The 12,319-nt window shown below is 44.7% G+C and overlaps 2 protein-coding genes across 2 annotated transcripts; both read left to right on the top strand.

Annotated features, from left to right (window-relative positions):
• Positions 1 to 3,224: 3,224 nt before the first annotated feature.
• Positions 3,225 to 4,166, top strand: LOC136652658 (olfactory receptor 12D1-like). Its single transcript, XM_066629585.1, has one exon. The coding sequence runs from the start codon at positions 3,225 to 3,227 to the stop codon at positions 4,164 to 4,166; it is 942 nt and encodes a 313-aa protein (XP_066485682.1).
• A 5,179-nt stretch (positions 4,167 to 9,345) lies between these two features.
• Positions 9,346 to 10,287, top strand: LOC136652657 (olfactory receptor 12D1-like). The gene has a single exon (XM_066629583.1). The coding sequence runs from the start codon at positions 9,346 to 9,348 to the stop codon at positions 10,285 to 10,287; it is 942 nt and encodes a 313-aa protein (XP_066485680.1).
• Positions 10,288 to 12,319: the final 2,032 nt, after the last annotated feature.

The raw sequence follows: 12,319 nt of genomic DNA, 5'->3' as shown, positions 1-12,319 counted from the left end.
GTCACTGAAAAGAATTCAAAAGTATGAAGAGGCAAGGCCAAATGTCTCCCCCAAGACAGGAGTTTGCACCAAAGGTGTGGGTGGGGACACAGTGTTAGTTAGGACGTATTGCAGCACATGATGGATATTCAATAAAGTTGTGTCCCATTTGTAATCCAGGTAATTTTTTGTGTGTGTTATCCACATATTACAGCAATCTGGGATTGACTTTCGGTGGAAGACACACAAGATTGGACCTTACCTAAACTGAGGAATATTTTTTCTTCATTTTGAGCTGTTTGACAATTACAGTCTCCCTATAGATCTAATCAGAATCCTAGGAATACTTTTTGACAACTCCTTGATGTTCATATCCCATGGCATAAATATCCCCCAATGATTCCCCCTCCCCACTGAGAAACTATGTGATTTAAGGTAAGTAGCTGTGATGAGTGTTCTCAAAATATATGGAGAAACAACAGCCTTTGCTTCTGCTTTTGTGTGAATGATGGAAAATTGCTGCTGTTTCCTTGCTGTGTCTCTGTGAATATTAGTTTCATCGGTTTAATACCTTGATTGCAAAAAAAGAAAACTTATCCAGGTATGACCCATACAGGAAATGATTTTTTTTTCTTAAAATTGTGATGCTATATTATTAGAGGCAACTGAAACAAATTCCATACTCCATGAAATGTTTGTGTATTTGGCATTTGCCTTTCACATGGCCCCTATAGCCAGCACTTTGGGTAGGGTCTGTAGTTCAGGTGGTAGAGCAGGGGTCTCCAAACCCCGGCCCAGGGGCCAGATGCGGCCCGCGGAGAGCCTCTATGTGGCCCACGGCCAGTCTCTGATCCCCTGAGAGCCTCTGGCCCAGTTGACCAAACACAACCAGAGTTGTGCTTGTGGGGTGGGGGAATGGGGGTCCATTTAAGTGTGTGTGCTTTATTTCTTGGGCTGTGTTGGTGCTTGAAGAAATCCTGGACATTTGAGCCCATTCATTCATTTCAGTCATTCATCTAAGTTCCATCTCGAATGTATTTATTTAAATTTTATATTTCTTTTTTTTTTTCCGGCCCTCGACACCGTGGCAGATATTTGATGCGGCCCTTCTGCCAAAACGTTTAGAGACCCCTGTGGTAGAGAATGCCACTTGCATTCACAAATGTAGATAGCTGCTCTTTTCTGAGTCAGACTGTCGGTCCATCTAGCTTAGTATCATCAGCAGGCATCTTTCTCTGTCTTACCGGGAAATACTCAAGCGACTCCAGGACCTCACGGGAAGCTGAGGCTTCTGATATGATCGAAAACAGTACTTCTGGTTTTCTGGAAGTACTGTTTAAGACTGAGGGGAAGCATCAGAACACTTCCCCAGTCGGTCCTGTAGTCATGTGAGCTTTCATCGTGCTGGCTAGGTATGGGGGGGCGGCATTGTGCGGGGGGCAGCATTGCAGACCTTTGCCCCAGGAACAGCAGGGAGTAAGTCCGTTCCAAGTTCTGTTCCAAGTTCTGTTCCTGGCATATCTCAGTAAGAATGGGCGAGCTCTGCTTGAAACTCTAAGGAGTCACTGCCTGTCAATGTTGAAAAAGCCATATTGCCATATATGGACCACTGAACTGGCTTGGAATCATATGTGTATAGATGCTCTGTTGTATTCTACCTAACAGCTTTGCCAAGAAGATGAAATTCTAAGCTAAAACACACAGGGCTGTCCGTGCACAGAAACAAGTGTTGGTATGGGAAAAGCTGCAAAATGTCCTTTTTCAGGTTCTGTGTAGAACCTGGAGGGGTTGCGTCTTTCTTCATTTTCTGTGTTTGTTATACTTGTTTTGTGGATAACCAGTTTAAATAAAATAATAATAATTAGAAATCAGAGGTTCTGAGAATGGCCAGTCCAGTTGGGTTTGGAAAATAACATTATAATTGGAGAGGGTTATATTTATTGATGGATTTAAAGGACTGTTGTCCAGGATGAGCCATTAGATCTCATTTTATGTACACTGTGTCAATACCCAAGTACATGACATGTCAAAATAAATGCTTCCTCTGTGTATTATGAGCTCTGATCTTTTTTAATTTATTCATGCATAGAGACTCGGTGGTTTGGTTGGTGTGTGTTTAAGAAGAAACAAGGCTAATGAATAGAGGCCATGATAGACAGCATCTATTATCAAAATGTTTATTTTGATACCCGTTTCCCCTGACCATGGAGGACAGGTCTGCCAGTTATGGAGGCTATATGTCCAACATAAGAGACCACATGCATCTGAATGCAAACTGCAGAGAGATAATGGTCTTTGTTTCTTGGTTTTTGGGTTGCCCAAAATAAAACAGGTCTCTTGTTGTCCAAGCAAAGTAGAAAGGGAAAACAAATTGATTGACTGATTGATTGATTGATTATATCCTGTCTTTCCCTTGCCAAAGCAAATGCCCAAGGCAGCTCACAAAATTCCACAATAAAGTTTGCTATACATAACCAATATGAATTAGTTCATATTCATTAGTCACATATGAATTACAGCACAAACCTAAATAGGATTACTCAGAAGTAAATTCCACTGAGCTCAATAGGGCCCACTCCCTAAGAAATGTGCTTAGGATTGCAGCCTAAGAGCCCAGTCCTAAGGGCTCGGAGTACAGGTGCTGTTGCTCAGCACTGAGTGTAGCAAATGTGCCATAAAGGACATTCGGGGCACCTAGAGAGGAGGGGCTGCTGGTGCTGGACCAGTGCTGAGTCTCAGCACCAGGAGGATAGTCGGTTGCCACTCTTGAAGCAGCAGCTGGTGCTGAATATTTTTTGGGGGGAGGCAGGGAGTGGGCCGAATGGCATTGCAGGAGTGTGGAGGGAGGGGAGGACTGGGCCCGGGAGGGAGGGCGGAGATGGCAGCACACTCCGCCACCAAATCCTAACCTTTCGGCCTAGGCAGCCCGACATGAGACTCCTTGTGCCTGTGCCTGCTCAAAAGCGGGTGCAGATCTGAGGTGACCCATTGGCAGCATAGCTGCATTACCCGGGGTAAGAGAACAAACGCTCCTTTACCCCAAGGAGTCTCCTGGTGCTAGCCTGGCACCCACTGGATCTGACGGTTGTCATTTTGGCACTGCTGGAGCTGTGGGCACCAGGAGGTTTAGGACTGAGGTGTAAGTTTTACAGTTCTCAGCACAATTTGCTGCTCTTTCAAAACTGGCCGTGCCATGATGGAACCACTGACAAAGGTCTTCTTTTGTGTTTTCTAGATGGACAGGGATGGAGAACCTGACGGAGGTGCATGAATTCATTCTTTTGGGTCTGACTGATGACCGTAGAGAGCAACGCATTCTTTTCACACCCTTCCTGCTGCTCTACATGGCCTGCCTCCTGGGAAATGGGGCCATTTTGACTGTAGCCTTAGCTGAGCCACGGCTCCAGACCCCCATGTACTTTTTCTTAGGCAACCTTTCTTGCCTGGACATATGCTACTCTACAGTGACGGTCCCCAAAATGCTGAGTGGTTTCTTAATGGGCCAGCAGGCAATTTCCTTTCTTGGGTGTCTGACCCAGCTGCATTTTTTTCACTTCCTGGGTGGGAGCGAAGGCATGCTTCTGGGCGTCATGGCCTACGACCGCTATGTAGCCATCTGCAACCCCCTGCGTTATTCTGTCATCATGAGCAAATGGGCTTGCCTCTTGCTAGCTGCAGCCACCTGGGCTGCTGGTTTCCTTTATGGCCTGATGCAAACAGTGGTGACCTCCCAGCTTTCATTCTGTGGCCCCAATCACGTCCTGCACTTCTTTTGTGACATCAAACCCCTGCTCAAACTGGCCTGCAGTAGCACTGCCCTCAACCTCACTCTCCTTAATGTGGTCACTGGTTGTATTGCTATGGGTTCCTTTGTCTGCACTCTCCTCTCCTATCTCTATATCATCATTTTCCTCTTCTTCAAATTCCAGACATGGCAGAGCCGTTGGAAGGCCTTCTCCACCTGTGCTTCCCACCTGACTGTTGTAGCTCTTATGTATATTCCAGTCATCTCAAACTACATGCTTGCTTCTGCAGGTGACTCTTCTGAAAGGGAGGTGATCATCACTGTGCTTTACAGTGTGGTCACCCCAGTTTTAAACCCTTTAATCTACACTCTGAGGAATGAAGAGGTAAAATCATCTCTGAGAAAAATCCTAAGCAGATATTTGCTCTCTGGGAGGACCTGAATTTATGTTTCTAGTTGGCAGAACTGATAGGTAGAAAGATATATGTGTCAGTTCTCAGGGATCCAGCATATTCACACATGATTAAGATACAGTCTGAAATATGGGCGAGATAGATTGTGACCCTTATTATGTTCACCATGTCAAAATAAATGGAGATATATGTTATCTGGGATACTGTTTAATAATAATAATAATAATAATAATAATAATAATAATAATAATAATAATAATAATAATAATAATAATAATACAGGTATTTCTATACCGCCTTTCTTGGTCCTCAGATTTCTCCTCGGACTTTATTCAAGGCAGTTTACATAGGCAGGCAAATTAAATCCCCGTAGGGATTTTTACAATTTAAAAGAAGGTTCTATCTTTCAAGAAACCACAACATTCAGATGTTTCCTTCTGATCTGGTTTCACATTCTGGCCTCCATCCTCCCATGCACAGAGCAATGGAATAACTCAGCTCAGCTTGTCAGCTGCTTCAAGGTCGCACGGTGCCAGTGGCCTCGAACTGGCGACCTGCGGATGTTATCTTCAGGCAAACGGAGGCTCTACCCTCTAGACCAGACCTCCTGCCCCACAGACATTAGTGTCAATCAGGAACAACAAGTTGATGTCACTCCTGACCCCACCACTATTTTGCCTGGGTAGCCCTGGGCAGCCCAGTCCTAAACCAGCTCCCGCTGGTGGGATGGGCACACATGCGGTTGCAAACATACTGTAAAGCACATTGTGACCATGCAGAGGCAAGTGGGTGGGTGAGGGGAGGGCGAACCAGGGGTTGAGAGGGTGTGTTTGGGGGTGAGGGCAGGAGGGGAGGTGGGGGGTCCAGGTCCAGGAGGGGGTGGGGACAGCGGGGGCCTCCACCACATCCTAATCCTCCTTCCAGGGCTTGATATCCCTACATGGGGTTATTTGGTTCTACACCAGCTATTTTAAAAAATCCTAAGCAGAAATTTGCTCCCTGGAAGGACATGAGCTGCTGCTTCTGAGTAGAATGGTAGATCCATAGAAATCTTTAAATGGCCATCTCCCAACATACTATCCATTGTTTCTGTGACCCAGACTGAATGTGGGTGGGCTTGAACCAGAATATGGAAACAGAACAAACAAAACAGAAGGGAGATGAGGAGAATGTAGGTCTGGATCGAGTGCCGGGAGGGGCAGGACTGGTGGCAACGGCACCAATCCCATCCCCAGACTTGATCATGCAGTGCTGGTCAATGTGGACATGCAATAGCAAAATTGTGTTGCAGGTCCAAGTGGACCCCTCCATGATGTGGAAGCTTAGCTGCTGGTAAGGGAACAAATCTTCTCTTTCTAGAGGAGGCCTCTACAATCCCCCCCATCCTAGGATGCAGAGGTTGCCATTTTTGTGCCACTGTTTCAACAGAGGGATGGAGCGGATAGGACTGGGCTGTAACCATTATGCTACACAGCAGAGAAGATTTCCATTAGCACTTTATACTGCACTATTTCCTTCCCCTTAGTGATAGCGCAAGCACTGCTGAAAGAAATCCACCTATAGGCAAGAAGAGCCCATGTGCTCAAGGGTGGTCACCTTGCCTTTATTAATAGCATGGTTGGGTCACATCTTGGAGAGGAAAATCCTTGCAAGTGAAGGAGTATGCTTAGCCCCGTCTCAGATACTTCAAGCTTGTTGTATTACAGCAAGTAAGCTTAAAATTCTAGTTCTTGCAAACAGCAGATAGAGTGTGCCCTTTCTGATTGGTAATGAGAGGTCATACTGGGGAAAGGTGACCTAATGTAGTCCTTTAGAAAAAGAAGAGAAAACCAGAGTGTTCACCAATATAACCACAGGAGGGCAGTGCAACTGAAGAGATTCAGAAAAAAATAAGCAGGAAGAGGAGGGTCAGAGTCTGCCTCTTTCTTCTGTAGCATCCATCAGTGTGCTGGCCATATGTCTTCATCCACTGGCTAGGTTTCTGCAGTGGTTGCTGGTGAGCTCCTCCATCAAATCCCTTTCACAGTCATTCACTGGTTTAGGGACTCTGTTGGAAAAGGTGCACTGAAACTCCAGTGTGTTTTTTGAGTTACCTGGAAGGGGAGAAGAAGATAAAAGCAGTTTCACCCTGCCAGTTCACACAGATAGGTGCAGAAATGGCTAATGGAGAGGGGAGAAAACACCCTGGGTGCTTTCACATCACAGAACTCTCAATGATAAACTTATCACCATCCCACCTGGACCCCCAACTGGTTATTCTTTATTTCTTTCTGGACATTTTAGGCAAAAGTTTCTCATCAAACAAAAAAAAGAAAAAGAAAAAAGATGTCTATGTCTTATACCAATCGATTGATCAATAAGTTTCATCTTTGGGAAGCAAGTAGTTGTGGACAAAAACCAACACAGATCATGAATGTGCAAGATAGTCAATGTTCCAAAAACAAAATTTTCTCAAGCAAGCTGTAAGTCATTTCCATCACTTCCAAAGATGTACCAAAATGATCCTCAATTGAAACGGGAACCAAGGCAGAGAACCGAGGCATCAAGGCAGGGAACCTTAATGAGATTAATGTCCCCTAAATACCATTGATCAGAAAGAAACTGGTTCTCACATAGGTCAACTCTAACATTAATCTTGTATTGTTATTGTATTACAAATACAGCTGTAGTTGTACTATAACGAATCCTGTAGTTGTATTAATCAGACTCGGAAAGCTTAATTTTTATATACTAATAGCAAGCTTTCAGTCCTTGAGACGAGGCTGGCCCATCCATGAGCCCACCTGAGGCGGCAAATTGGTGGAGAGTGCTCATCTCTGGTCTGCCGACTTGCCTTGAAGGAGAAGCAGTGAAGGCAAGCTGGCTGACCAGAGATGAGCACTGTCCACCACTCTCGCTTATCTGGATTCGAAAAGGAAGAGCGGGGCATTATTTGGCATTCTGCCTCAAGGGTCAAGAAGTCCTGGGCTGGCCTTGTCTTGAGATGTCCTCTTTTGAATGGAGTCTTATTGGGGAAATCCTTGCTCCCTCCCTGCCTCCTTCAGCATCATTTTTAAATGCACTGAAGTTGTAATCATGACCATTTTGCAAAAGTTCTATTACCACACTCCTGCACTGTTTAATGTGAACTGTATCTGGAGTTGCCACATTTTTTCCCCAGCCACACTCCAAGTTCCTTAACACAGACAGTCATAGAGAACTTAAGTACATGAAGTTTTCTTTACTGTTTACCTCTATGCCAGGAAAAAGGCTCACCAACAAAATTTCCATGTGTTATTAGAAGCACAGAAACAAGACCAACAGAAAAATGGTGACCTTAGATCAGTGGTTCGCAAACCGAGGGTCAGGACCCACTGGTGGGTCACAACCTGATATTTGGTGGGTCCCCAAAGGGTGATGGAAAGATTGGATAACTAATTGACTCAAGCCCTGAGGCTGTTCAAAAATCCCAGTCCCAGTGCTAAAAAGTTGGAGAACCACTGTAAGATAAATTTGAAGAGAACTCTTTCTTTCTTTCTTTCTTTCTTTCTTTCTTTCTTTCTTTCTTTCTCAGTTTGTAAATTACCATCGCCTTGCAAATGTAATCAATCAGGTATATTTTCAGAATCAAAGGAACTCTGTTTGACTCCTTGGCATGAATGACGCAACCCATTCCTTTCAAGAATTCCCCAACCCCCCCAATCCCCCTAGTGGAGATGTGGAATGTCTTATAATAGGTAGATGTAATCAATGAGTGTTCTCAAACAATACACAGAAGCTACAGCTCTTTGGCATGAACAGCAGAAAGCTACTAATACTTCCTCACTGTCGCCCTAAGACTTGCACGTTATGTTTTCATCTCTTGACTATAAGATGAATATAGCTATCCAGGTATGAATTGTGGAGGAAATTATTTTTTATTTATAGTTATTTGCATATTCCACTAATATTTCTGTAGATGCTCTGTCAGCATATCTGTTACCTGCCTTTGCATGGGCTCTAAAGCCAGCCTTTAGAGATGGGGTTGTGGTGCAGTGGTATAACTTTTGCATCCAAAACCAAAGGCTCTCACTTTCAAACTCTTGTTAAAAGCATAGGAGCAAGGCTAACCAAGAGATGGAGCCTTAAGTTTTTTGTTTTTTTGTTTTTTTTTCATTTGTATTGTTTTAATACTTCTCCCAAGAAATCTAATGAATAATTTCTGTTTTTGTTTTCTAATTTTCTATTTTCACATCCAATTAATCTCACATTTGACTCCTAGCCTACATAAATTCCCTGGCAAAAATCACTCTCAGTTTTTTCCATTCTAATGAAATGGAATATCATATCGTTATGATAGATGAATGTTCTAAAACAGTTCCATCACTTGTGTGGAACACCAGAGTATGCTTTTCAGCATGAGTGCAAACTATTTTTGGAGAGAGGGAGAGGTTGGGGAAAACATGAGCATTGGGGACAGGGAGATGAACTGATTTCTTTATGGGAAGGCTTTCCCCAGCATAGATAATGCAATCTCCTCCATTTCCATTTCCATCATTGTCTGTTTACTTCCTCTACCATTGCAGTAAATTTTTGCTTGGTGGGTCAGAAATACAAACATCTCCTCTTCATTTATATTAACAGGGGAGATCCAGCTTCTTCTAGAATAGTGGTACAGTGCAAGTGGACCCTCCTGCCCACACCTGTGTCCATTTGGCTCCAAATTGGAGTCATTCTGGAAGGGAGGGTGACATGATGATGCGGAGGTGATGGTGTCATCTTGTCATCCTGCCCCAGGCGCAAGCTGACCACACTACTTGACTGAGATGTGGTGTGCACTGCGAAACATAAAAAGAGGAGGGTCAAGCACACCAACTTGACCCTCCTTGATTGCACAGCCCACATCTGTAGATGGTACGTATCATTATAAATTCACATAAACATTGTGGTGGAAAATGTGATAACAATTATACTGCAACCCCTACTGAAGGGGGAGGGTACTAAAAGAAGCAGCATTGAAAGTACCCTGAGTGACCTCCGTACATTTACCCACTCTCAACCTAACCTACCTCAACAGTTGGGTTTTTTGTGAGGATCTAATCAAGGAGAGAGAAACATGGCTGTTGTCATGGGCTTTTTAAAGGAAGGGCGGGATTCAAATCTAACCAATATGATCAAGTAGATTTCTTTTAATCAATTTGATTCCTTTATGAACCCACTAATGAAGCATTCATTTTTGTTTACACAGTGATGGAGAACAAATCAGAGGTGCGTGAATTCATTCTCCTGGGCTTGACCAGTGACCACTCACAGCAACGCCTTCTGTTTGTATTTTTCCTGCTTCTCTACATGGCCTGTTTGCTGGGGAATGGGGCCATTTTGACTATCGTCTTAGCCTCTCCACAGCTCCATACCCCCATGTATTTCTTCTTAGGTAATCTCTCTTGTCAGGATATATGCATCTCTACAGTTACTGTGCCCAAAATTTTGAGTGGCTTCCTAATGGCACACCAGACCACTTCCTACATTGAGTGCCTGATTCAGCTGCACTTTTTCCACTTCTTAGGCTGCAGTGAAGCTATACTTCTGGGCATCATGGCATATGACCGCTATGTAGCTATCTGCAACCCCCTGCGATACTCTGTCATCATGAACAAAGAGGTTTGCCTTATGCTAGCTGTGGCCACCTGGACTGCTAGTTTTTGTTATGCCTTGATGAACACAATAATGACCTCACGACTGTGGTTCTGTGGCCGCAACGTTGTCCAGCACTTTGTTTGTGACATCAAACCCCTGCTCGAACTAGCCTGCAGTAGCACTGCCCTCAACCTCACCCTCCTTAATGTGGTTGTTGGTTTAATTGCTGTGGCTTCCTTCTTTGTCACCCTCCTCTCTTACTTCTATATCATCTCCTTCCTCTTCTTCAAATTCCAGACATGGCAGAGCCGTTGGAAAGCTTTTTCCACCTGTGTTTCGCACCTGACTGTTGTGACCCTCTACCTAGTTCCTCCAATCTTAAATTACATGCTTCCCTCCACGGGTAACTCTTCTGAAAGAGAGATGATCATCACTCTTGCATACGTTATCATCACCCCAGTTTTAAACCCCTTAATCTATACTCTGAGGAATCAAGATGTAAAATCATCTCTGAGTAAAATCATAACCAGAAAACTGCTCACTGGTAGGATTTGAATTAATGTTTCTAAGTAGAGGGATGTCTATGTAGAAATGTAAAAATGCCACTTTTCCTGGTACCATGACATTCACACATACCCAACCATGGCAGGTTTGATTAGGACTTTTATTCAGTTCTCTACAGGCTATAAATGGCCTACAACAAATGGATAAATGGGCTATAATCTGGAATGTGGTTTCAACAGGCAAAACATGATCCTGACATGAACATTGTTTCAATCTGGGACAGCAAGCATAATAAACACCCGCCACCCTGTTTCCCTCTTTTCTGTCAGGGGTTTCTCCCTTAATTTTTTCCTCTATAAATCATTTCTGCATTGTTGGGAAACCCACAACACGAAAACATCTCCCAAGTAGGTGTATTCAGTCATGGCAAAATAACTGTACCCTTAGCGCAGGGGTGCTCAATAGGCGGATCGCGATCTACCGGTAGATCGCGAGGCAAAATGAGTAGATCGCGGAGTGCCGACCCCCCCTTTAGGTGCCTCTGGGAGGAAACGCCGGGAGTAAGGCCCATTGTACTCAATGGGTCTTACTCCCAGGTAAGTGTGGCTAGGATTGCAGCCTCACAGCCTAATCCTAGGCATGTCTACTCAGGAGTAAGTCCTGTTATACTCAGTGGGGCTCAAGGTACACCAACATACATTGTACACTTAAATGTTATATGTTATGATGGCGCGAACATTGTAAAAAAAACTCTGGTAGATCACCGGGCCTTGCTGGGTTCCAAAGTAGCTCTCAAGCCAAAAAAGTGTGAGCACCCCTGCCTTAGCGGAATCGCACCATGTTGGAACTCCGTCACTTTAAATGAGATGAGGTTCCACCAAACCATTTCATACCAAAGAAAGGTCATATGAAGCCCCTTTTCATGGATAGCTGCCTCTTTTGACTTATTCCCCCCTTATATTCTGTCTTTAACTGCCTGGAACCTTTTCATGCATCAGTAGATAGACATTTGGGGGAAAGAGGGGAGAGCCAAGCATGGAAATGCAATTGACAGCTCTGAGCTGGGACAGCACCAGAGGCCCACATGCTGTCCTGGCAATGGCTGTTGCAAATGTGCTGTAAGGCATGGTGCAGCAGCTGGGAGGGGAGAGGCACCTGCAGAGGATAGTACCAGTCGGCACTGGGCCTCTGCACCGGCAGAGCAGGAGTGAGTGATAGGAATGCGTTTTGGGGCCGGGAAGGAAGGTGTGGAGCAGACAAAACAGGGCAGCCTGGGGGTGGTTCAGGCCCAGGAGGGAGGTGGGGATGGTGGCTGAATCCTATTCAACCCTCCAGGCCCCCCGAGCTCGACATGGGTCTCCTTGATTCTGCATAAGCTAAACAGCTGACACAGCTCTGAGCAGACCCTTTGTGTTCCCTTATGCCAAGGAGACCTCTAGCTAGTTTCCACAGGATACACTGGCAGCCATTTCAAGGCTGCTGTACTGCAGTGCTGTGGCTGGGAACAGGATTGGGCCCTAAAGCTGCTCATTGTTCCATCCATCTACTTGGAAAATGTGAAAATGTTTAGATGCTGAGCTAACTGGTTTTTTGTTCTTCCTTCTCTCTTACAGTGAAGATTTCCATAAGCTTTTGTTGACTTTTTAAAATCAGTATACAGTGGTACCTCGCATAACGAATGCCCCGCGCAGCGAAAAACCCGCAGAACGAAAGCGGTGTGCGAAGTTTGGTAACTCGCATAACGAATTTTTATGACTTATGCTTCGCATAACGAATTTTTTTTTATTGTCCTGGTTTGTCTTAAGGGGGGGGATCTTCATGTCCCTTTATGATCCCGTCCACCCTAGTAAGGGGCGGATCTTCATGTCCCTTTATGATCCCGTCCACCCTAGTAAGGGGCGGATCTTCATGTCACTTTATGATCCTGTTCACCCTAGTAAGGGGTGGATCTTCATGTCACTTTATGATACCGTCCACCCTAGTAAGGGGAGGATCTTCATGTCAGCTTGCTCCCAGGAATGTGTGCACAGGATTACAGCCTTCAAACTCCCCACTCAGCATCCCCCCATCGCTCATTCACCCT

This window comes from Tiliqua scincoides, chromosome 5 (assembly GCF_035046505.1).
Source record: "Tiliqua scincoides isolate rTilSci1 chromosome 5, rTilSci1.hap2, whole genome shotgun sequence".
Taxonomy (NCBI): Eukaryota; Metazoa; Chordata; class Lepidosauria; order Squamata; family Scincidae; genus Tiliqua; species Tiliqua scincoides.
Note: the sequence above shows the minus strand (reverse complement) of the source record. Positions and strands in the feature narration are given on the sequence as shown.

Bases quoted from the DNA above. Each gene is read 5' to 3' on its own strand.
- LOC136652657 (XM_066629583.1), top strand. From the start codon at position 9,346: ATGGAGAACAAATCAGAGGTGCGTGAATTCATTCTCCTGGGCTTGACC.
- LOC136652658 (XM_066629585.1), top strand. From the start codon at position 3,225: ATGGAGAACCTGACGGAGGTGCATGAATTCATTCTTTTGGGTCTGACT.